At 50.5% G+C, this 21,873-nt stretch overlaps 2 protein-coding genes across 14 annotated transcripts in view; one reads left to right on the top strand and one right to left on the bottom strand.

Moving 5' to 3' along the window:
- Window positions 1–14,829, bottom strand: part of CA5A (carbonic anhydrase 5A) — a 40,675-nt gene extending 25,846 nt beyond the window's left edge. For 6 of the 8 annotated variants that reach the window (XR_014237746.1, XM_082368727.1, XM_082368731.1 and 3 more), the window contains exons 1-2: window positions 4,801–7,126; window positions 2,789–2,986 (exon numbers count right to left, since the gene is read on the bottom strand). Coding sequence is in view for 7 of the 8 variants with exons in the window: in XM_082368727.1 (XP_082224853.1) it covers window positions 2,789–2,986; window positions 4,801–4,957 (355 nt within the window). In the remaining variant the exon portion in view is untranslated. Of the gene's footprint in view, window positions 1–2,788; window positions 2,987–4,800; window positions 7,127–12,691 lie in introns of those variants that run through there. The other 2 variants (XM_082368730.1, XM_082368729.1) reach the window with 2 other exon arrangements.
- Window positions 14,830–14,889: 60 nt separating this feature from the next.
- BANP (BTG3 associated nuclear protein) overlaps window positions 14,890–21,873 on the top strand; it is a 103,529-nt gene continuing 96,545 nt past the window's right edge. For 4 of the 6 annotated variants that reach the window (XM_082368724.1, XM_082368723.1, XM_082368722.1 and 1 more), the window contains exon 1: window positions 14,890–15,008. The gene's annotated coding sequence lies outside the window, so the exon portion shown is untranslated. Of the gene's footprint in view, window positions 15,009–15,757; window positions 15,886–21,873 lie in introns of those variants that run through there. The other 2 variants (XM_082368718.1, XM_082368720.1) reach the window with 2 other exon arrangements.

Genomic DNA, 21,873 nt, shown 5'->3' with positions numbered 1-21,873 from the left:
CATGCTGTGCTGAAACTCTTCAGGGAGTTTGGGGTTTTTTGAGGGGCACGAGCCACCTGTCTCCTTGCCTGGCCCTGCAATAAACCTTTTTCTGCTCCAAACTCCGACATTTTGGTACCGTTTGGCCTCATTGTCCGTCGGGCACATGAACTTGCATTCGGTAACAATGTCTGTAAGACCCATGACTACACATAAAAATTATATAGGAAGAGTATAGATTCGATAGGAACTCATCTACGTCCAAATCTGTTTTTCTCAAAATGACTAGTATATTCACACAACTATTAGCCAACCAATTAAAAGTTCAGGAACTATTATTCTTTATTCAATCTTTCAAAATTGCTGCGTAAAATTTAAAAAAAATTAATACAAACCGTATTAAACCTGAAAGGACAATTTTAGTCGCTCCTTGGGAATTTGGGCTTGGAACAGACCAACAAAGGCAGAAAAAAAGTTGGCACGCTAAGTAAATAAATGCATAAACCTCTGCTCCCCAGATCCCTGAGCTGGCCTGGTCCCTGTGCTTTTAAAGATGTGGTTAGGGGCTTCCCTGATGGCCCAGTGGTAAAGAGTCCACCTTACAATGCAGGGGACGTGGGTTTGATCCCTGGTCAGGGAACTAAGATCCCACATGTTGAGGGGCAACTAAGCCCACGCGCCACAACTACTGAGCTCAGGAGCCTCAGCTACAGCCCACATGCTGCAAACCACAGAGCCCAAACGCCCTGGAGCCTGCACGCCACAACTACAGAGAGAAAAACCCGCACGCCCCAACTAGAGAGAAGCCCGCGCGCCAAACGATCCCACGTGCCACAACTTAGACCCGACGCAGCCAAAAATAAATAAATAAATAAATAAATAAATAAATAAATAAATCTTAAAAAAAAAAAAAAAAGATCTGGTTAACATCCAACTTTCCCTTCTCTTCTTTGAGGTAATCTTATACTTCCAAGAAGGTGCTTTGGTTTGCGTCGGCCAGAGGTGGGGTCCCTATCCACTTGCCTTTGGCAAGCCCTACATGAGAAGCAACCCTGACGGATACTGTGAGAGCCATTCCAGGCATGTAGGCTGTGCTCAGGAAACACGGGCTCCTTCTCACCTGTGAGATGAGGAAAGAGACCCCTGGAAACTCTGAGCCACGGTGTGCGTGAAGCACCTCACAGGGCCTGGCACAGGGAAAAAGGGCTCTCATGCCGTGCTGCAGCCATTGGTCCATCAGAGTTGGGGCGGGTCAGGCTGGGCCTCAGTTGCTGTCCAGTCCCTCTGCCTGACTCCTTTATACCTTTAACTTTACATTCATTATTCATCCACCAGTTTACCGAGCACCTGCGGCGTCCAGTAGGAGTGATCCCGCCCTCGTGCAGTTTACATCCTCACTGGGGCGATGGGTTAGTGAACGAGACGACTGCACGTATGGGAGGAAGTGGACCGAGGGCCGGCCTGGAGAGGACCTGGGCTTGGGGGCTGTGTCTGGCGTCCCCAGGTTCTGTGGTTCCCTAGGACACCTCCCAGGACTCGGCGTATAGTCACACGCACGGCCAAGACCTCCCAGGACTCGGCGTATAGTCACACGCACGGCCAAGACCTCCCAGGACTCGGCGTATAGTCACACGCACGGCCAAGACCTCCCAGGACTCGGCGTATAGTCACACGCACGGCCAAGACCTCCCAGGACTCGGCGTATAGTCACACGCACGGCCAAGACCTCCCAGGACTCGGCGTATAGTCACACGCACGGCCAAGACCTCCCAGGACTCGGCGTATAGTCACACGCACGGCCAAGACCTCCCAGGACTCGGCGTATAGTCACACGCACAGCCAAGACCTATCACGGCGAAAGGATGCAAGCAACGTCAGCAGAGGCAGAGGTAGTGTCTGGAGGAGACCAGGTTTCCAGAGTCCTCTCTGGTGGCGTCACAAGGGACGCCCTGAAATCCAGCAACGAGCTGTGACAACACGTGTGGAGTGCAGCCCACCAGGGTTGCCCATAGGAGACTCGGTGCCCAAGCTTCTCAGTGGGGGCTGGTCACGCAGGCACCCTCCGCCCATTGCAAATTCCCGACTCTCAGAGGCAGAACAGAAAAAGTTGAAAAAACACCAGATGGAATCCGGCAGCCAGCCCCCACACGTAAAATAGAAGTGGAAGGAAACTTCCCAAACCTGTAGAGTATCCACCCAGCACTGGTGAGGGTTCCCACCAGTGAGGCTTTAATGAGATGGTGCGTGTACAGCCCTTGGCAGGACGCTGGGACCCGCCTCCCTGCCCACCTGCCCTGCAGCCCTCCACCACTGGCAACACCCCCAGACAGCCTCCTGCTCGTCCCTACTCCCCACTTTCCCCTCCCCTCCTCCTCCTGTAGCAGCTGGACATCAGCCAGGTCACTGCCCCGTCTCACTCTGAGCGAGCACCAGCGAGGCTCCCGGGCTCCGGACGCCCGGCCACCATCCTTCCTCCGTTCCTTCCAGGCCTCCTCACCTCGGAGACTCTCTCCTCTACCCCACTCTGCTTTTCCCCTCTGAGTGCAGTGTACGTTTTCTTAGCTCACTGTTTCTGCCTTCCAGTCCCTGGAATGTAACCCCCCAGGGAGGCCCTCACCGTTCAGAGTTTTGTCCCCAGTGACGTGTGACGTAGCTGGTCGGCATCACCAGCTTTAAGGTGAACATCACTCTGCCCGTCCCCACCGCCAGCCTCGGCCGTTCTCCGTGCCTCGTCCGCTTCTCTGCTGACCCCGTGACCCACTCTCGGGAGTGACAGGAGGAAAGGGCCCCGACCCCAGCTCAGGCTCACCTGACCCCTCGGCGGAGTCGTCGAATTCCACCTGGAAGAGGTAGCCGGTGTTCCAGACGTAGAGGCAGGCGGCCGAGTCGTAGGAGACCCTGAGGGGCTTCAGCCGGGGGTCGTAGACGCTGTCCTTCCAGCGGATGTTGATGGGGGACTGCCGGGCGCCCCCTGGCACGGAGGCCGGGCCCTTCCAGAAGGCGTGCACTGGGGGCAGAGAGAGGGAAGAGGAGACCCTGATGGTGCGTGGGCGCCGTTGCAGCCTCAGAGGGGGAGGCAGAAACCTGCAAACGCGGTCCCAGAGGAGCCAGCACTGGGGAACCTGGCCCAGCGTGGAGCCTGGGGCCACCAGACCCTCCGCCTCTTAACGCCGCCCCCGGTGGGCGGGGCCCTCGCGTCACCTCCTCCGCGGACCACGCCCAGGAACCGATTCCTTCCCGCCGGGAACGCAGCTCAGCTGGCTTTGGCCTTGCGCTGCGCCGAGCTGGTTCTGATCTGTGGTCATTGTCACAGCATGGTCACAGGGAGTCATGCCTGGGGGTCCAGCCCAGCCCCGGCGAGGCAGGCGGTGGAGGACTGTGGACTGGGGGGCTGCTACAGGTCTCGGAGAGGAGGAAACCAAAGCCCCAGGATCCACAGCAGACCCTGCCTGGAAGGGTCTGGAATAGAAGCCTTGTCGCTCCCAACCCCCGATCTTCCAGTTACCCAGCACTCAAGGTGGGGTCCGCGGACCAGCAGCCCCCCGGGGGCCTGCTAGAAATGCAGAACCTCAGGCCCCACCCAGACCCCTTGCAAGTTTCAAACCATAGAGAAGGGTCTGCACTCATGTAGAAAGACCCGCGCACCCCGATTCCCAGAGGCAGCTGCCTCTGGCTGGTTTAGAGCACAGCCTTCTGGCGCTTTCCTCCAAGCTCACAGAAACATACGCAGAGTTTTCAAAAAAAAGCAAAAGTACTGCTCAGTACAACGTGGGTCTTCACCTCGGTTTTCTTCACTTAACTGTGGACGTCTTCACAACTGTCTCTCAGCACCTGTCCCCTCCTTTAAACTCCGTGACCATGAAGAGCATCAGGCCATGTGGACCGGAGTCCTGGCCCCACCACTCTGTGGCTGTGTGCCCCTCGGCAAGTTTCTTAACCTCTCTGAGCCTCAGTTACATCACCTGTAAAAGGCGGATCACAATGGTACTTATCACACAGCGCTGGTAGGAGCATGAAATGAGAGGCTTAGAACAGCGGAAAGACGGGGATTTTGGCATCAGCCTCAGGTGTGGACCAACGGATTAATTGGGAAGAGATAAGAGTGTTTGCCGAGAGCCCGGTGTGTGCCAGGCTTTGTGCTCACGTCGTTTCATCTTCAGGTGCCCCTGTGTGGCATTTCATCACCCCATTTTACAGACGAGGAGACTGAGGCTTGGGGAAGTGAAGCAACCCACCAGCTCTCACCTCTGACAAAAGTCACCAGTGCACACCCCCCTGGAGACTGGCTCCGAAGCCCAGGCTCTTCCAACCACCGAAACCTGGCAAGTGTGGAATACTGACGTCAGAGGTGAACTTAGCTGTCCATGCAGCCCCTGTATCTGACAGAGGAAGAATCTGAGGCCCAGAGAGAGGGCGGGATGAGTCCAAGGGCACAGAGCACAAAGGACACCACCACCGGGACAAGGCTGACACAGGGCAGTCTCTGGACGGAGCTGGCTGCCGACCTAGTTACCATGTTTGCTGAGATGCTCTCTGCTGGTGTTTGGAGCCCTAATGACTGGCAGCATGGCTTGTTCCATGGGGGCTGTAATAACAGCTCGTCCTGGGGGGGCCCTTGCTACCTGCCTTGCTCCGAGCATCTCGCCTTCCTGATGGCCCTGTGAATCTGAGGTTAAGGACTGGCCCACGTCTCCCATGGGAAAGACAATGTGGAAATCTGAAGCCAAGCTGTCTGGCTCCAGACCGTCTCCCATTTTGAAAGACACCATAAAATGAGACAAACATCAAATTGCATCTGGGGAAACTGGAGGCTCTACTTACAAGCATCATTCCTCTTTCTCTGTACACAGGGACCCTGAGAGCACCATCGCTCCAGCCTCAGTGGGTGACTGCGGAGGGTCCCCCACATCTGCTTGACCAGGACGGAGAGACCTGAGGATTTCGGATGACTCCTGCCTGACCCCAGGAGCCTGAGCATTTGCTTCTGTTCCCCGGGGACCCAATAACCAGAGGGAGGTTTTCCCCACTATCTGCCCTCACTTCAATCTAGACAACCGAGGAGTGGGGTGGACACACCTCTTCTGTAAAAACTCATCCAAAGCCCGGATGGTTAAATTTCAACCCGGCTTCTTGGATTACATGGGGTTTGGCTTAGGGGTGGGTGCACTGGGACAAGGGCCCTCACTGTGGCCAGTCCCTCGGGTCACTGTGCTTTGACCTGGTAAACAGCAGAGTGAGGGAGGGTACCAGGGAGTGAGGGGAGCTTGCAGAGAGCTTGCTGCCAGGCCAGGGAGCAGACAGGAGCAAACAGACCAGAGCAAAGTCCCTGATCTTGGGCGTGACCCTGGCTCAGGGCTGCGCAGCCCTCCAGCCTTGGGGCACTCAAGACCAGGCACGGAGCCACACTGTGTGTACCTACAGGGGAGCAAGTGGCTCTTCTGCCAAGGGCTCCTGGGAAGCAGCCGTCACCTCTCCACAAAACAGACACCATCTGATAGGAATTCGTTCTGCCCAAAGTAGGGTGTCCTGGTTGGCCCGGGATACTCCTAGGCTTTGCCGCCTGCCTCAGCATTAATATGAATGTGCCCCTTTCGTGCACAAAATATCCACATTTGGACCATAAATTAGATGGTCACCTTAGCTACACAGCTTGTAATATTTGCAGATGCCAGATAACAAAACACTTGCTTTGGACTATACAGCAGTTTATTCCCCCAGAGACTTTCTACCTGTGAAATGGAGACATCAGTGTTCGGATGGAAAGGTGTGTAAATTTGGGGGCGGGGAGGTTGAAAGTATAAGCATCAAGGGAGTAGGGGTAGCATAATTGATCCTGGAATCCTGGATTCTTAGATCTGGAAACCCCACAGGACAGGGGTCCTGAACACTGAGCCTACTTGTGGGCTCTCGAGGGCCCGAGAATCCCATTGATCGGACGCACAGTTTGGTCTGCAACTTCCTTCCAATTCTCTGATGGGCCTGTGAGTTTGATTGCCTGGGTTGCAAGCCACAAAAACCAACTCTGAAATATATACGCTTTTCTTCCCATGGAGTCATTTTAGAAATGTACCAGCCCTTGGGTGGCTTCATTCATTCATTCATTCATTCTTTCATTCACTGACTTTTGCCTCGGTTTCCTCATCTGTAAAGTAGGGAACTACTAGCACGTACTCTGTTATGTTGTCGTGTTCATTATCAGTTGTAATGAACTGATGCAAAGAAAGCGCTTAGATGGTACCACTTCCATTACCCCCTGCAGAGCGCCAAGTTGCAGGTGCTGGCTGAGCCCTGAAGGAGAATGTCCTGGCATCACAAGTCCATCAGCTGACACCCCAAGGACCCCCTTGGCTCTTAGGGGTGTGTCCTCAGCACTGTCGGCTGGCTGCCCTGCTGCCTTCAGCTTCCTTACTTTAGGTAGACCACCTCACTGGCTGTCTCTGTGGGTCTGGGGTCTCCCTGCTCCCTGCAGCCACATGGCAGGGCCCTGCTTCACTTAGAAAGTGCCACCAACCCAGCTCGTCCCAGACATCCTCATGGCTGGCTCAGACATCAATTCAATTGCTGTTACAGTAGGAGCTGAACTCTCTGCCGTTAAAAAAAATATAAGGGCTTCCCTGGTGGCACAGTGGTTAAGAATCTGCCTGCCAACGCAGGGTACACGGGTTCGAGCCCTGGTCTGGGAAGATCCCACATGCTGCGGAGCAACTAAGCCCGTGCACCACAACTACTGAGTCTGCACTCTAGAGCCCGTGAGCCACAACTACTGAGCCCATGTGCCACAACTACTGAAGCCCACGTGCCTAGAGCCCGTGCTCCGCAACAAGAGAAGCCACCGCAATGAGAAGCCCGCGCACCACAAGGAAGAGTAGCCCCCGCTCGCAGCAACTAGAGAAAGCCCGTGCGCAGCAACAAAGATGCAACGCAGCCAAAAATAAATAAATAAAATTAAAAAACAAACAAACAAAAAAAACCATATAAAAGCCGTATACATGCGTGTTATGGAAAACATTTCAAGGGCTTCAAAAGTGAAAATTCTGTCTTTCCTAGAGTGAACTGCTGATAGCAGTTTCTTGTAGAAAATACACATATATATGGTTATCAATAATGGTCACGAATAATTTTCTCCATCAGTGTATATAGCTTTTTTTTTTAACACAGTATTTCATTAAGAGACATACCATAATTTATCAAATCACTCCCCCTACAGATGGACTTTTTTTTGTCTTATAAATAACACTGCACTGAACATCTCTGCATGGAATTCCTGGGCTTGATGTCTGTGGGTCGAAGGAGAAATGCACGGACGCTGCCAATGCATGCGTTGCTGCTTGCCCAAGAGATTGTGCTACGTCCTGCTCTCACCCACTCACCTTATATTGTGAGCCACAGAGCCTCATTTCATCCAACTCAATATCTTCTAATTTTTGACTGTCTCCTTTTGCCCATACAACACTCAGTAATTAGTGAGCTTCACATGACCTGCAATTCTCTTCGGGAACTGCAAGTTCCTCATGTGGATTTGTGAAGGTGAATTTTGTGTCAGCTTGGCTGCACCGTGGTGCCCAGATACTGGGTCAAACGTTATTCTGGATGTTTCAGGATAGGTGCTTTTTTTTGGATGTGATTAACACGGAAATCGGTGGACTTTGAGTAAAGTAGATTACCTGCCGTAATGCATGGTCCTCGTCCAATCAGTTGAAAGCTTTAACAGAACAAAGACTGATTCCCCCTGGGCAAGCAGGCATTCTGCCTTTGGGCCCCGAACCACTTTCCTGGGTCCCCAGCTCGCTGACCCACCCCATCAGATTTTGGACTTGCTAGGCCTCCCCAGTCACATCCATCAAAGGGCAGGAAGAAAAGACTGGAATTTCTATTTTTATTTCCTCTCTCACCTTTTATAATTTCTATTTTTCACATGTTTCATAGAGTACACAGTACATTAGTATCTGATACACGGACCTAATTCATACATAAATACACATGCGTCGGAGGGGCAGACTCAAAATCTTTTTGCTGAAATGAGTGTGTGATCAAAAAAGTTTGGAGCCCACCTTTCTATAAGACCCTTCAAATTTCTTGGCATTACTCTTTTCAAATAATGCTTTATTCTTCTTTTTTTCTTTCTATTTTCTTTTTGGCTGCACCACACAGCATGTGGGATCTTAGTCCCCAGACCAGGGATCGATCGAACCCACGCCCCTTGCAGTGGGAGTGCGGAGTCTTAACCACTGGACCACCAGGGAACTCCCAGTGCTTTATTCTTATATGATAGAAATTCAAATTCACTCCTAAATGCAACCAAATGCTCTCCAAAGTACTTTAAGATCCCAAAAGATACATATGCTATTCATAAAAAAATTCTATTCTAGTAAGAAAAAAAAAATAAAGAAAAAGAAAGAAAGGAGGAAAGAAGGAAAGAAAGAAAGAAAGAAAAACTCACACTGGGCAAAAATCTTGAAAATGCACGGAAGTTTCTACATGTGTTATTCACAGTAATTTCTTTGGCTCCTCCACTGGATTTTTTATACCATGATTTTCGGCATACACTTTTATTGATTTTATGGATCTGCTGATTCCCGATCTGAAGAGCCTGAGGGGATGCTTTGTAGCTGAAATTTTGTCTTTACATGGACGTCAAACCAGCAGTGCTGTCCTGACGGTCATCACCTGCCTGGGTTCACTGCACTGCGTCCTGGGACAAATGAAAAGCCATGAATCAGGGCTGCCTGGGAGCCCAAGGGAATCGGTTCCTCCTCCTGCCCTGAGACGCACTCAGCCTCTTTTTCTGGGAAGTGTGACTCAACAGCTGCTGGGAGAAAAGAGCCTCTGCTCCGCTAGACAGACGCCAGTGTCAACGTCACAGCTCACGCTCCGATGCTCCTCTGGGTCTCACAAGAGCCCAGGGAGGCTTGTGTTGGGGCAAATGCTGTGATGTCTGCCCCACGCCTGGTCCCTCTCCTTTGGTAACGGCACCTGAGTTTTCCCTGGGACACTCCCTCTCCCCAACCAGCCAACCGCCCCCCCCTCCCCCACCATGTACCTGAGGCTTGGCCAATTGGAGGGAAAGTGGTTCACAGGGAACCTGAGCTGGCCAGTGTTAGCCCTGGGAATTGCTGCGGTTACGGGGAGAGAAGCACTGACTCTCCCTGGGGATTATGAAACTGCTCACATATGCACTATTTGCAGTTGCTGGGAACACTTTTTGAGATCCTGCCCAAGAATGGAGAGAAAATTGAGCCCAGAGCTGGGAGGGGTGGGGAGGGAGAGACAGAGACAGAAAGAGACAGACACAGACACATGCAGAGAAAGTGACACTGCTTCAGCCAAGCAATTCCTGTTCCTATACCCTGAAGTCCACTTCCAAACTTTTCACTTATGTGAATCAGTAAGTTCCTTTTATTAAGTTCATTTAATTTTTTTTTTCTGTATTCCAAAGGGTCCTACCTTAGTTTCCATCTTACAGATGATGTAACCAAAGCTGAGAGCAGTGACATGACTAAGTCCCCTTGCTAGGAAGTGGCAGAGGCAGTGCTCAAATGGTGATGGAACAACTGGATGTCTACATGAAAAAAAATGTCAGTCTAGACACAGACCTTATACCTGTCATAAAAATTAACTCAAGGGGCTTCCCTGGTGGCGCAGTGGTTGAGAATCTGCCTGCCAATGCAGGGGACACGGGTTCGAGCCCTGGTCTGGGAAGATCCCACATGCCGCAGAGCAACTAGGCCCGTGAGCCACAAATACTGAGCCTGCGCGTCTGGAGCCTGTGCTCCGCAACGGGAGAGGCCGCGACAGTGAGAGGCCCGCGCACCGCAATGAAGAGTGGCCCCCGCTTGCCGCAACTAAAGAGGGCCCTCGCACAGAAATGAAGACCCAACACAGCCATAAATAAATAAATAAATAAAGTAGGTAACAGTAGCTTTAAAAAAAAAAAAATTAACTCAAAATGGACCACAGACCTAAATGCAAATTCAAAACCGTAAAATTCCTAGAAGACAACATAGGAGAAAACCTAGATGACCTTTGGCTTGCCAATGACTTTTTAGATACAACATCAAAGACATGATCCATGAAAGAAATAATTGATAAACAGGACTCCAATAAAATTTAAAACTTTTACTCTGTGAAAAACATTGTCAAGAAAAGGAGAAGACAAGTCATAGAAGGAGAAAATATTTGCAAAAGACGCACCGGATAAAGAACTGTTATCCAAAATATACAAAGAACCCTTAAACTCAACACTAAGAAAACAAACAACATGATTTAAAAATGGGCCAAAGACCTGAACAGACCCCTCACCAAAGACAGACAGACGGCAAACAAGCATCTGCAAAGATGCTCCACTTCCTGTGTCATCAGGGAACAATGAGACAACAATGCGATTCCACTACACACCTATTAGAATGGCCCAAATCCAGAAACTGACGACACCAAACGCTGGCGAGGGCGTGAGGAAACAGGAACTCTCATTCATTGCTGGTCAGAATGCAAAGTGGTGCAGCCACTTTGGAAGACGGTTGGGCAGTTTCTTACAAAACTAACCATCCTCTTATCGTATGAGCTAGCAGTTGGGCCCCTTGGGATTTACTCAAAGGGTTTGAAAACTTATGTCCACATACTAACCTGCACATGGGTGTTTACAGCAGCTTTATTCATAACTACTGAAACTTGGAAGCAACCAAGATGCCCTTCAGTAGGTGAAGGGATGAATAAACTGTGAAATAAACATCCAGGCAGTGGAATATTATTCAGTGTTTAAAAGAAATGATCCGTTGAGCCATGAAAAGACACGGAGGAATCTTAAATGCATATGGCTAAGTGACAGAAGCCAATCTGAAAAGGCTACAGACTGTATGATTCCAAGTCTGTGACATTCTGGAAAAGGCAAAACTATGGAGACAGTGAAAAGATCAGTGGTGGCCAGGGGTTGGGGGGAGGGAGGGGTGGCCAGGTGGAGCGCAGGATTTTTAGGGCAGTGAAACTACTCTGCAGGAGACTGTAAAGGTGCATACACGTCATTACACATTTGTCCAAACCCACAGAATGTTCAACACCAAGAGTGAGTCCTAATGTAGACTTTGGACCGGGGTGATGGTGGCGTGTCAGTGCAGGGTCATCGGTTGTAACAAATGCACCACTCTGGGTCGAGAGGTGATGTTGATGCGGGGTAAGTTGGGGAGGTGCCAGAGGGTATGTGGGAAATCTATACTTTTTTGCTCAATTTTGCTGTGAACTGAAAACTTGTCTAAAAAATAAAATTTAGTAATTAAAAAAAAAAAAGGAGCAAAATGCTGACACACGCTACAACATGGATAAACCGTGAAAACACATCACACTAAGGGGAGGAAGCCAGTCACAAAAGGCCACATATCGTGTGATGCCACGGATGCGAAATGAAATGTTCAGAACAGGCACATATGCAGACAGACAGTTGCCAGGAGCTGGGGGGAGGGGGGAGGAAGGAAGGGCAATGACGGGTAAAGGGTGATGAAAACGTTAGGGAACGAGGCAGTGCTGGTTGCACAACATCGTGAATGCACCTGGTGCCACTGAATTGTGCACCTTAAAATGGTTAATGGTTAATTCTACACTAGGTGAATTTTTACTGATGGCACTTCCTTAAAATTCTCGATGGCCCAGAACGCGCGGCAGTGGTCTGTCCTGGCCTGGGTGGAATCCTCGCCAGCAGCGGTGGGGCTACAGGGGGTCCTGGCTCCTGCGCCTTCCCACTCCCCCTGAATCATCCTCTGAGCTCTGTCCCCAGGACTCCGGTTCACCCCCAAACCAGGTCTCTTCCAGGTGTCCGGGATGGGGGAGGAGCTACACGAGAGGTCCCCTGGGGGGACCAGGCACAAAGAGGCACTGTTCAGTGCAGGCTCAGGGAACAGCATATCCGTCCACCCAGTCTCACATCTGCAGGCCCAGGAGGCATCCGGAGGCCCCCCTCCCTCACCCCTGTCCCAGGATCGGATTCGTGCTCCTGTCCCGTTGACGTCACCCCTTGGAATCTCCTGATTCGGTCCCCCCGCCTCTCCGTCTCCACTGTGACCACCCTGGTTCAGGTCTCCACCGTCTCTTGCCTGAACCCCTACCACAGCCTCGACTGCTCTCCCCAAGTGCACTCAGGACCCCTCCTCCCCATCCCCAACTCATTTTCCAACACTCCCGCCAGAGTGAGTTTTGAAAATGCAAATCTCATCATATCCACCCTTGCCCCACACCTTGTAAAAGCTTCCCGTTATTTTAGGATGGAAAGAAAACTTGTCCCCTGGCCAACAAGGACCCGCATATCCCACATCCTAAGTACCTTTCCCACCATAGCTCACGACCTTCCTCCTCAAAGCTCTAGTACTGCCATGGCTGTGTGACCCTGGGTGCGTTGCTTAACCTCTCTGAAATTCATGTTCTTCACAATGAAAAGGGATTATAAGATGTGCCTGGCCAAGGCAAGGTAATTCAACACACGGTAATATGATCATTTCCTGAGTTAGACCCTCCGCTAAATCCTTTACAAACTCTGCTTCATCGAATCCTCCCAATATCCTCATGAGCTCTGAGTCTGAAACGCCAGTTCCCAGAGGAGACGGCCAACTTGCCACAGGGAGCTTGGACTCCAAGCCCACGTCAGGCCTGCTCTCACAGCCCTGGTCTATGGAGTTATACTGTTTTCTAGGCTTTTCCTGGGCAACTGAGGGCTTCACAAATAACTCACTGTTCTCCATGCTGGTGCATCTTCAGGAACAGGACCTTCTAAGGATTCCAGGGTGTGCCTGAAGTGGGCTCTGCACGGTTTTGAAGAAGGGGCCTTGGAGATCTTTGCAAACGCCTGGTGCACGCACATCCACGTGGTCCCCCATGTCTGGTGCCATCCAGGCCAGGGTGCACCTCCCTCTCTTTCCATAAAGCCCCCAGTGATGTGACTTCAGCCTAGTTAACTCCAGGAACTTGGATTGGATTCTTTATATATATATATTTTTGGCTGCGCTGTGTGGCTCATGGGATCTTAGTTCCCCGACCAGGGATGGAACCCTGGCCCTCAGCAGTGAAAGTGTGGAGTCCTAACCACTGGACCACCGGGGAATTCCCTGGATTGGATTCTTGTAAGGACTGATGGCAAGGAGAAGAGTCCCCTGTGGTAGGGAAGTCAACTTTCATTGGTAGGCAGTTGTCTTCGCTAATTTCTAGCTATTTAATTTTTTTTAAACCATGGTTAATCAGCTGTCAATACTGCACACCTTCGTCTATTTGAGCTTCCTGGGCAGCAAAGTGAAAAGTAAATAAACCTGAAACATCAAAAACAGAAAAGAGAAGTCAAGCACTCCAGCCTAAGCACAACTGTCATTTTGATCAGCTTAAAAATGACTTCGGATGACTTAGCAGTGGCCTGGAAAGGAAGGAGCAGGCAAACCCATGCCTGGAAGGGAGCTGCAGATGAGGACTTGGTGATATTCTGAAATAGTATGAAAAATATCACCCTACATTCATCTGCTTTCTAGTCAGATATTCATGAACCCTTGTCAAGAATTTTAGAGTTATGTGTTCAGACTGGTTGTAATTGAGACAGAGGTGGGGCTAGAAAGCACGGCTCTCCCGGGACTTTTGTGGCTGGCTTCAGAAACCCTTTTCCCACTGCAAACGGACTCTGGACTCCAGACCCAGGTGCTTTGGCTTCCAGACCCCGCTTTCATCTCTTCCCAGCTATGTAACCTTGCTGAGCAATGTTTCCAATCTCTTTGAACTCTTCCTCACCTCTGAACAGGACAGATCTCATTTCATTATCAGGATCTTCCCAGCGCTGACCTTTTGTGGTTCTTTGGAATTTCTTTAGGGCACTTTTCCTGCAGAGGAATCCAGTGACCAGTCTCAGGAGACCCCCGAGGGCTATTTCTTGAAGAGCCCCTAACGCAACAAGGTTGCCCAAGGCCGCACAGCTGGTTACTGCCCTGAGTACAGTGTTATTATTGGCGAAAGAGAAGTGGGCAGGAAACTAACGGTACAGCGTTTTCCTTTCCGAATGAAAATAGCTCCACCGTTTCGTGTTTGGAGGATCAAATGAATTTTAGCTCGTTGTAAACAACTCAGAAAACAGAGGCGAGTATAAAGAAGAAAAATGAAAAAGCAGTGGTAATCCCAGCAATACCAGTAAGCAGGAATAACATTTCTGGGAACTGGCTATAGTTTGGGAATTTTTTTCCTACGAGTACCCACAAACGCACTTTTATGCTCTATAAATACAGCCAAATTCATACTATGTTTTTCATATATAATAGTCCCTATATTATACACGATACATAACTAACATCAATTACATATAAAATATACATCACGTGTAATTAATATATATTTTTCCAGGACTGTGCCCTCGAGCCTGTGACGGCCCTAGGGACCCCTGAGCACCCGCTGTTACTCGGGGGAACACGGCCAGAGCAGTAGCTGGAGCCTCGCCGGGAGCAGCCGACCGCGGCATCTGAACTACAAGTCCCACCATTCCATGCAAGGGCGCAGTCGGGCGACCGGAGGGCGGAGGGACCACAAGTACCGGCAGGCTTGGTGCAGACGCAGGAACCACGAGTCCCAGAATGCACTGCTCGAAGCTCGCGCAGGGCCCTCCGGGATATGTAGTCGTCGGGGAGCTAATTCGTATTCATTAGGCCTCAAAGAAAATGCAAATTCCTCCAACGGTCCAGCGATGCGACTTCTCAGGGGCTAGCGAGGAACCCGAGCGCGCGACGCGGGAAGAAAGAAGCCTAGGGGCCTAAACTGTGGCGCGGGAGCAGGACGCGTGCGCATGCCCGGCGGTCACCAGCGCCAGCGAAGGGCGCGCGGGCGGCCCCGAGCGGCAGGCCCCTCCCCTGTGCCCCGCCCCTCGGCCGGCGCGCCCGCCCAGGGAGCCTGCGCAGAAGGTGCAAGGCGGAGGGCCGCGGGGAGGGATTCGCAGCGCCTGCGCAGAGCGGCGGCTTCTCTCGCGAGGACGGACGCCATTATCGCATCTCCTCGACAAACACCACGAGAATTCCGCAGCCCACACGGTAATTGCAGCTCCCGCAGCCGGTCGCGTCTCCACCTCCCCCTTCCCGCGGGGCGAGAGCGAGAGCGAGAGCGAGATCTCCCCTCCTCCCTCCTCCCTGCGCCCTCCTCCGGCCGCCGCGCCCGCGCCGCCGCCCCCGCCCCCCCGACGCGGGGACCGGCCCCGACGGCCCGCCGCCCTGGGCGCCCCCGCGTCAGCCCTGTCAGCCGCCGGCCAGCCGCACCTCAGCGCCCGGCTCCGGCCGCCCCTCCCACCGCCCCGCCGGCGCGGGCCTCCCCTCCGGGACCTGCCCCTCACAAGCGGCGTCCGGCCGCGGGGCGGGCGGGGCGGGGTCGCGCTGCTGCTGCTGCGGTGCAGCCCCTCCGGGCCGAGAGGCCCCGGGAAGCCGGAGGCTGCGGGCGCGGGGACAGCGGCTGCGGAGCGGAAGTGCGGGAGGCGGCAGGTTCACGCGGGGCGGGCCCGAGTGAGGGGGACGGCCGTGGGGACTACTACTCGGTGCTCGGAACGCCTGAACCGCCCGTAACTTTAACTCCGTGGATTCAGCTCCAGTTCTCCTTTGTCTGGCAATTAAAATAAGTGTGTGTTTGTGGGACGTGGGATTCTGTCACCACTGGCGTTGATTTTTAGCAAACGGCTGCCATGTGTGGGTCCTGTGCTGCGGCCGGGCCTGCCGAGCGTTTGCAGCGTTTCTCATCACGGCGGTCCAGTCAGGTGGACAGGGAGGTGACCGAGGCTCACGGAGGGTAAGGGGCTTGCCCGGGACACACAGCCAGGTTTGAACGCGATCTGTCTGAAGTCCGTGTTCTTAAAAAGCTGCACACATACTTGATATTTTAATAAAGAATCGTACCCAGTAAAACGTCAGTGGAAAACTTAAGGTGAGAAGCAACAGCCCCCTGCCCCACTTCTCAGTTCCACTCCTCAAATTCTTTGATATCTTTTTGTTGTTTCTTGAGGAAGTTCTCCGTAGCTCTAAATAATAAGCTGGCATTGTATTGGTTTTATACATTCTTGACTTGCTGGTACGATAGGATGAGTTAGCTTTTCGTATCTTATCTCACCTCTTCTATCCCTGCTGAGCAAATACTGCTTCACAGCCAGCTAATCCATTTCCCCTCTATACAGCTTTTTTTTTTTTTCCTATTGTTTGTGATGGCCTTTCTTTTTCTTTGCACTTTCTGTTCCCATTGATTCTTTACCTCGTTTTAAATTCTCAAGGATGGTGTTGGATCTCTCCGACCTTGCCCTTCCCCAGCCAGCCCTCTGTCCTTTTTCTCATCTGGACTGATGACTCTTTAGACCAGCCCAGGTATCATCCTGATGTTTTCTTTTACTCTACATCTGAGTTTCTTCAGGTCTCATGTTTTAATCTTGGCTTTCTTTATTTCAATGAAAACTTTCCGCCAAGGAGCCTTATTCCTTTTGGGTAACTCGTGAGGATCCTCTGTGGTGTTCAGCCATTTCTAGAATGCCAAAACAATGTCGAGTCCCACCATGAATGCTCTTTGACTTTGGGGACGTGTCCTTCAGCTCTGGAATTTGAAATTCTCTTGTGTCATTTGAGAATTTCTTCTGGTCTGCTTTTATGCTTCTGTTTTAGGAGTTCCTGCTAGTTTGATGATGGACATCTTGGATTAACTCTCTGAATCTCCTGTCTTTATCCTCTTCCTGTGTCGTTTTATTCTTGTTGCTGGGATAGGGCTTCCATTTATCTTCCAGTCCTATTTAAAATTTTTTATTTCTACAACGTTTTAAGTTCTAAGGGCTTACTTGTTCTTTTTTTCGTAATAACGTATTGTCTGATGAATGCGTTATTTCCTTGACTTTGGGGATACTGTTAAGGATTTTTTCACTTCCCTTGTTCTCTGATTTCTTGTTTCCTCAAGTGCCACTTGTTGTTTTCTTCTTTTTAAAAAGATTGGCTTCTTACTTTGTATGGCAAGTACTCTTCAAGTATTGGTAATTGTTGTCTAAGGCAAGAGGAAGCAGGCAGAGAAATCTGAGTCTGTGGGGCTGATTTTTTGTGTTTTTTTGGCCACATTCGCACGGCCTGAGGGATCTTAGTTCCCCAACCAGGAACTGAACCCTGGGCCCACTGTAGTCAAAGCGTGGGGTCCTAACCACTGGAACGCCAGGGAAGTCCCCTGTGGGGCTGATTTTGAAAATGTGCGGGTTTCCCTTCGGGTGTTTGGGAACTTTTTATTGTGCTGGGACCTCAAATGCCAGAAGGCAGATTTTCTCTGGGCCTTTCAGCGTAAGGAAGACCCCTTTGATTTGGGGCTGCTCCACTTGGTGTAGGGAGGGCCGTAGTGCAGCTTTTCTGTATAGGGATCTGACTTCTGTGGGCGGCCACAGCCCTCGCCCTCGACTGAGGAGCCGGGGTATGGGGTCCTCGCCTTCCACAGGCTTAGAGCCCTCCTTTGGTTGTATCCACTCCTGTGTGCTCCAGGTTGCTATTTCCTTTTCCCCCCATTAAATCCTCTTGGTCTGCCAGAAATTTGCAAAATCTCTTGCCTATTGTCTTATATTCTTTCTTGTGGGTTTATTATACCATATTAAAAGTCATTTTAATGGGATGAGCAGAGCTCACCTGTGGGGCCAGTCGCTTTCTGTGAGTAGGTAGTCCAGAGTCTGTTCTCATTGCTCTGCTCTCCTGCCTCCCAGTGGCCTTGGTGATGGTTGCCCACCAGCAGTGGGATGGATGGCCAGATCACGGCCCCCATGGCCGCCTCCGCGTTGCCGTTGTGGGCGGGTGGTGTGCGTTCCTGCTGGCCGTTCTGGCTCCGCAGCCTTGCAGGGTGCCAGGCTCGTCTGGGGAAGGCGAGGCACAGACGGTGTTAGAGCAAGGAGTGTGATTTTAGACTCTGCAGTGAGCTGCTCTCTGTGTCACTGGGCCAAAGTTTAAGGCTCACCTCTAGGTAAGCAGTGATTACAGTGCTCAAAGTGTAATCTTCATGCATTTTACTTGATTGTCCTTTGAAAGTTGTGAGTAGTGAAATACGTCAGTTGTGTTTTCCAGGGCCTTGCTAGTGGAGTGGTCCACAGCAAGGACCACAAGCGTCCCCATCACTGGGCTTTTGAGAGAAAAGCAGACTCTCAGGCCCTGTCCAACATACGGAATCCGAATCTGGAGCTTTGTAAACTTTTCCTTTTTAAAAAAATTTATTTATTTTTTATTTGTTTATTTTTGGCTGCTTTGGGTCTTCGTTGCTGTGCGCGGGCTTTCTCTAGTTGCGGCGAGTGGGGGCTGCTCTTCGTTGCAGTGCGTGGGCTTCTCATTGCGGTGGCTTCTCTTTTGGCGGATCACGGGCTCTAGGCGCACGGGCTCAGTAGTTGTGGTGCACGGGCTCAGTAGTTGTGACGCACAGGCTCAGTAGTTGTGGTGCACAGGCTCAGTGGTTGTGGTGCATGGGCTTAGTTGCTCCGTGGCATGTGGGATTTTCCTGGACCAGGGATCGAACCTGTGTCCCTTGCTTTGGCAGGTGGATTCTTAACCACTGTGCCACCAGGGAGGTTCCAGTAAACTTTTCCTTTTGAAGGAACTTTAGACTTAAAGAAAAATTGCAAAAATAGTTTAGAGAGCTTCCCTCTGCCCGTCACCCACTTCCTTTAATGCTGACGTCTTAGATTATCAAATATTCTTATAAAAATCAGAAAATTAACATCGTCACAGTACTGTTAATTGAACTGCAGACCTTGCTGAACTTCATCAGTTTTCCACTAATGTCTTTTTTCTGTTTCAGGAGCTAATCCAGGATCCCTCTCTGCATTTAGTTGTCATGTCTCCTTAAGTCTCTTCCAATCTGTGATATTTACACAGCCCCAAAGTATCTCTCCCAAGATGTTTATAAATTACAAAGGAAAAATAGTAACTTCACAGTGGAAAAACCTGGCAGATAGCATCTCAGCATCACCAGTAATAAGACATAATGATATCATGTTTCTTGATATGCACTGAGACAGAAATGCATACCCAAAGTCTAACCATGACGAAACCCAAGTTGAGGCACATGTGCCAAAATCTTGACTAGTGCGCCTCAGAAGTACCCCAGGTGTTGAAAGATAGGGGAAGATTCAGAATTTGCACTTTAAAGGACTGCCAGGTGTAGCATATGCACTTTGCTGAAGAAATACTTCCTGTGCTAGATGGTTGACAAGGAGAAAAGAGATAAAGAACCACAAGCCTTGTTTGGTGGATTGGTAAATGGGTATCCCTGGCACAGGGTCTAGGTGAGTTTGCATAAATGGCTTATTGATAACACCACTTACAGCTTACTAGCCTTAGTTTTTCCTTATGACCTTCATCTACGCTGTAAATTCTGAAAACTTTAGCTGTGCAGTTAAGTATACATATTACACGACAATGCCAGACTGACTTTAAAATGTCCATGTAACTTTACCACTTGAGCTATTTAAACCTGGAAAAAGTAAGCATTTTCTCATTTTGAAGAAAAGACTTCTGGGGGAAAATATGTATTAAAGTTCTCAACGAGAATGTCTTAGAAAAAGCTGTAAAAAGTCCTCCCTTTACGAGAGGGAAATAAAGGTCGTTATTGTGTTCCCTGACTTCACATATATGATGGTCATAAAAACAATCGCATAATGAATTGTTCACTGGAATTGCCCTGAACCATTCTGAAATGTTCATTTTTGGCAAATTTGAGAGCCGCTGGGGGGGTGGGGGGCGGCATCACATGGTTGAAATTTGCTCTTAAAAAGTTACACTTGTTTTGTTGTTCCAGGATAGTACCTGGAGCTCATTTAACTCCTCACAGAAGATTTAGAATCCTAGCGTCATCCCTGCCTTTCTGAGTAGTTTTAAAAGTACTTAACCCTTAGGTTTCTCACTTTTGTGTAGGTTGTGAAACCAGTTAAAAACTAGAGCTTTAGCTAATGATCTCATTTTATGCCATCTGCCTTGCCTTTGACTCTGTCTGTCCACTATCCAGGGCTGTGCCCGGGCTGCCTCCTGGGAAGAGAGGGGGCTGTCTTCAGTTCTAGAGGGCAGGGAGCAGGGGGATCGCTCCTGACCCCTTGCCACCCCCCCAGTGCACGCCCTCATCGTAATGCTGCAGACTAAGTCTAAGAGGAAGCTGAGCTTGGGATGACCACCCAGAGCCTGCCGTTGCTTGAAACCTGTGGGTATTCTTGAATTAAAACGTGATGGAAACCTTAACTTCCTAAGCCACTAGCAGAGAGTACACCCGAAGCATTGTGGAAGTCACGTGAAATTGATTCCTATTTTGAATTAAATTCTCTGCATCTTTCACATCTACCCATAGCCAAGAACTGTCCGATTTGATTAAATGTTTTGGATCATCTGCCTCTGTGGTGGGGTGGACAGTAAGATTTGCTTTGTCTTTATAAGGACCCTCATGCTGGGGAGGGGGGATGGTGGTGGTGATGACTGGTGACCCATAAGGTCGGATTGCTGACAATGCACAAGTGATGGAAGAATAACATCCACCAGAAAAGTCCAGAGAAGGTGAAGAGATGAGAATAAGTTTTATTACATCACTGAAAAGGTAGATAGGTGGGATGGAGTGTCTGTGGAAGCTGACTACCCTTTCCTTGCCCTAAGTCCTTCTGTGTTAGCATTTAGAGTAAATGAGCCCAGGTAATGCTCTGAAGGAGAAAGTGAGTTGGCAGGGAGGGCCCAGGTAGGGATGGGGCGGGCGGAGTGGTGTCAGGAAGCCGGGACTGCGCTGAGCGGCTTTGGGCAGAGCCCTGTACTGACAAACCTTTTGTAATAAAGATTTACGTTCTGTGCTGCAAAGAATGCTGCTTCTGGTCTCTAGTGATTTTTCCTTTTTCTTCAAGGTGGAAAGTCATCAAATGACTTGAAGCAAAGTTAAACCTTTCTAAAGTAGCAATGGGTTTGGATAAAGCTGGCAGTGAAAACTTGGTGCGTGTGCTGCTGGCATTTCCTTGTTCGTGTGAACTGTGTGTCCCTTGAGTGTGGTCAGAGCCCCCGGGCACCTTGATCTTCCTGGGTCGGGGGGCGGGATGACTCAGGCTGCGGTTCCAGCTGTCACCACCAAGAGTGGCCCTGCACTTGCGTGGGCAGGTGGATGGCAGGACGGGACCTGTCCTGTGAACTGGTGGGCTGGAGCCAGGGGTGGGCCTCAGGAGCAGGGTGCTGCGTTAAGCTGCCTTTCATGCTGGGAGCTTCCCTGGAGACGCCAAGTCATTCGCTCCACCCATGATTTTGACTGAATCTGACAAAGAACGCGGGGCATCCTGTTTACCAGTGAAGAATTGCTGCAGCTGTCAGTGGGCAAACATAGTTTGCTGTTAACTGGCTTTCTAGTTTTGAAATTAAACATTTTGTGGATTTTTAAGATTTGCAGGATTCAACTAATTTCACGATTTTTGTGAAGTGACTTTAATATTTATTACATTATTTTACATTTGTATAACTTAAATTTGCATAATTCAGATTTGTATAAAATGCAGTCCTACTGTGTTGGGAGAAAGAAAGCTGAAGGGGGTGCAGTAAGATGAAAACAAACGTGTACTGCCTGGGGTTCCCTCTGTGCGTAGCTGTTAATAAAACACTCAGGGCTTCCCTGGTAAGAGTGTGCCTGCCAATGCAGGGGACACGGGTTCGAGCCCTGGTCCGGGAAGATCCCACATGCCGCGGAGCAACTAAGCCCGTGTGCCACAACTACTGAGCCTGCGCGCTAGAGGCCGCGAGCGACAACAACTGAGCCTGCATGCCACAACTACTGAAGCCCACGCGCCTAGAGCCCGTGCTCCACGACAAGAGAAGCCACCACAATGAGAAGCCCGCGCACCGCAATGAAGAGTAGCCCCTGCTCGCCGCAAGTAGAGAAAGCCCGCGCGCAGCAACGAATACCCAGTGC

The sequence above is a fragment of the Balaenoptera borealis genome (genome assembly GCF_965194805.1).
Source record: "Balaenoptera borealis genome assembly, chromosome: 19".
NCBI classification, from domain to species: domain Eukaryota; kingdom Metazoa; phylum Chordata; class Mammalia; order Artiodactyla; family Balaenopteridae; genus Balaenoptera; species Balaenoptera borealis.
The sequence above is the reverse complement of the archived record's forward strand: the minus strand, read 5'-3'. Positions and strand labels throughout refer to the sequence as shown.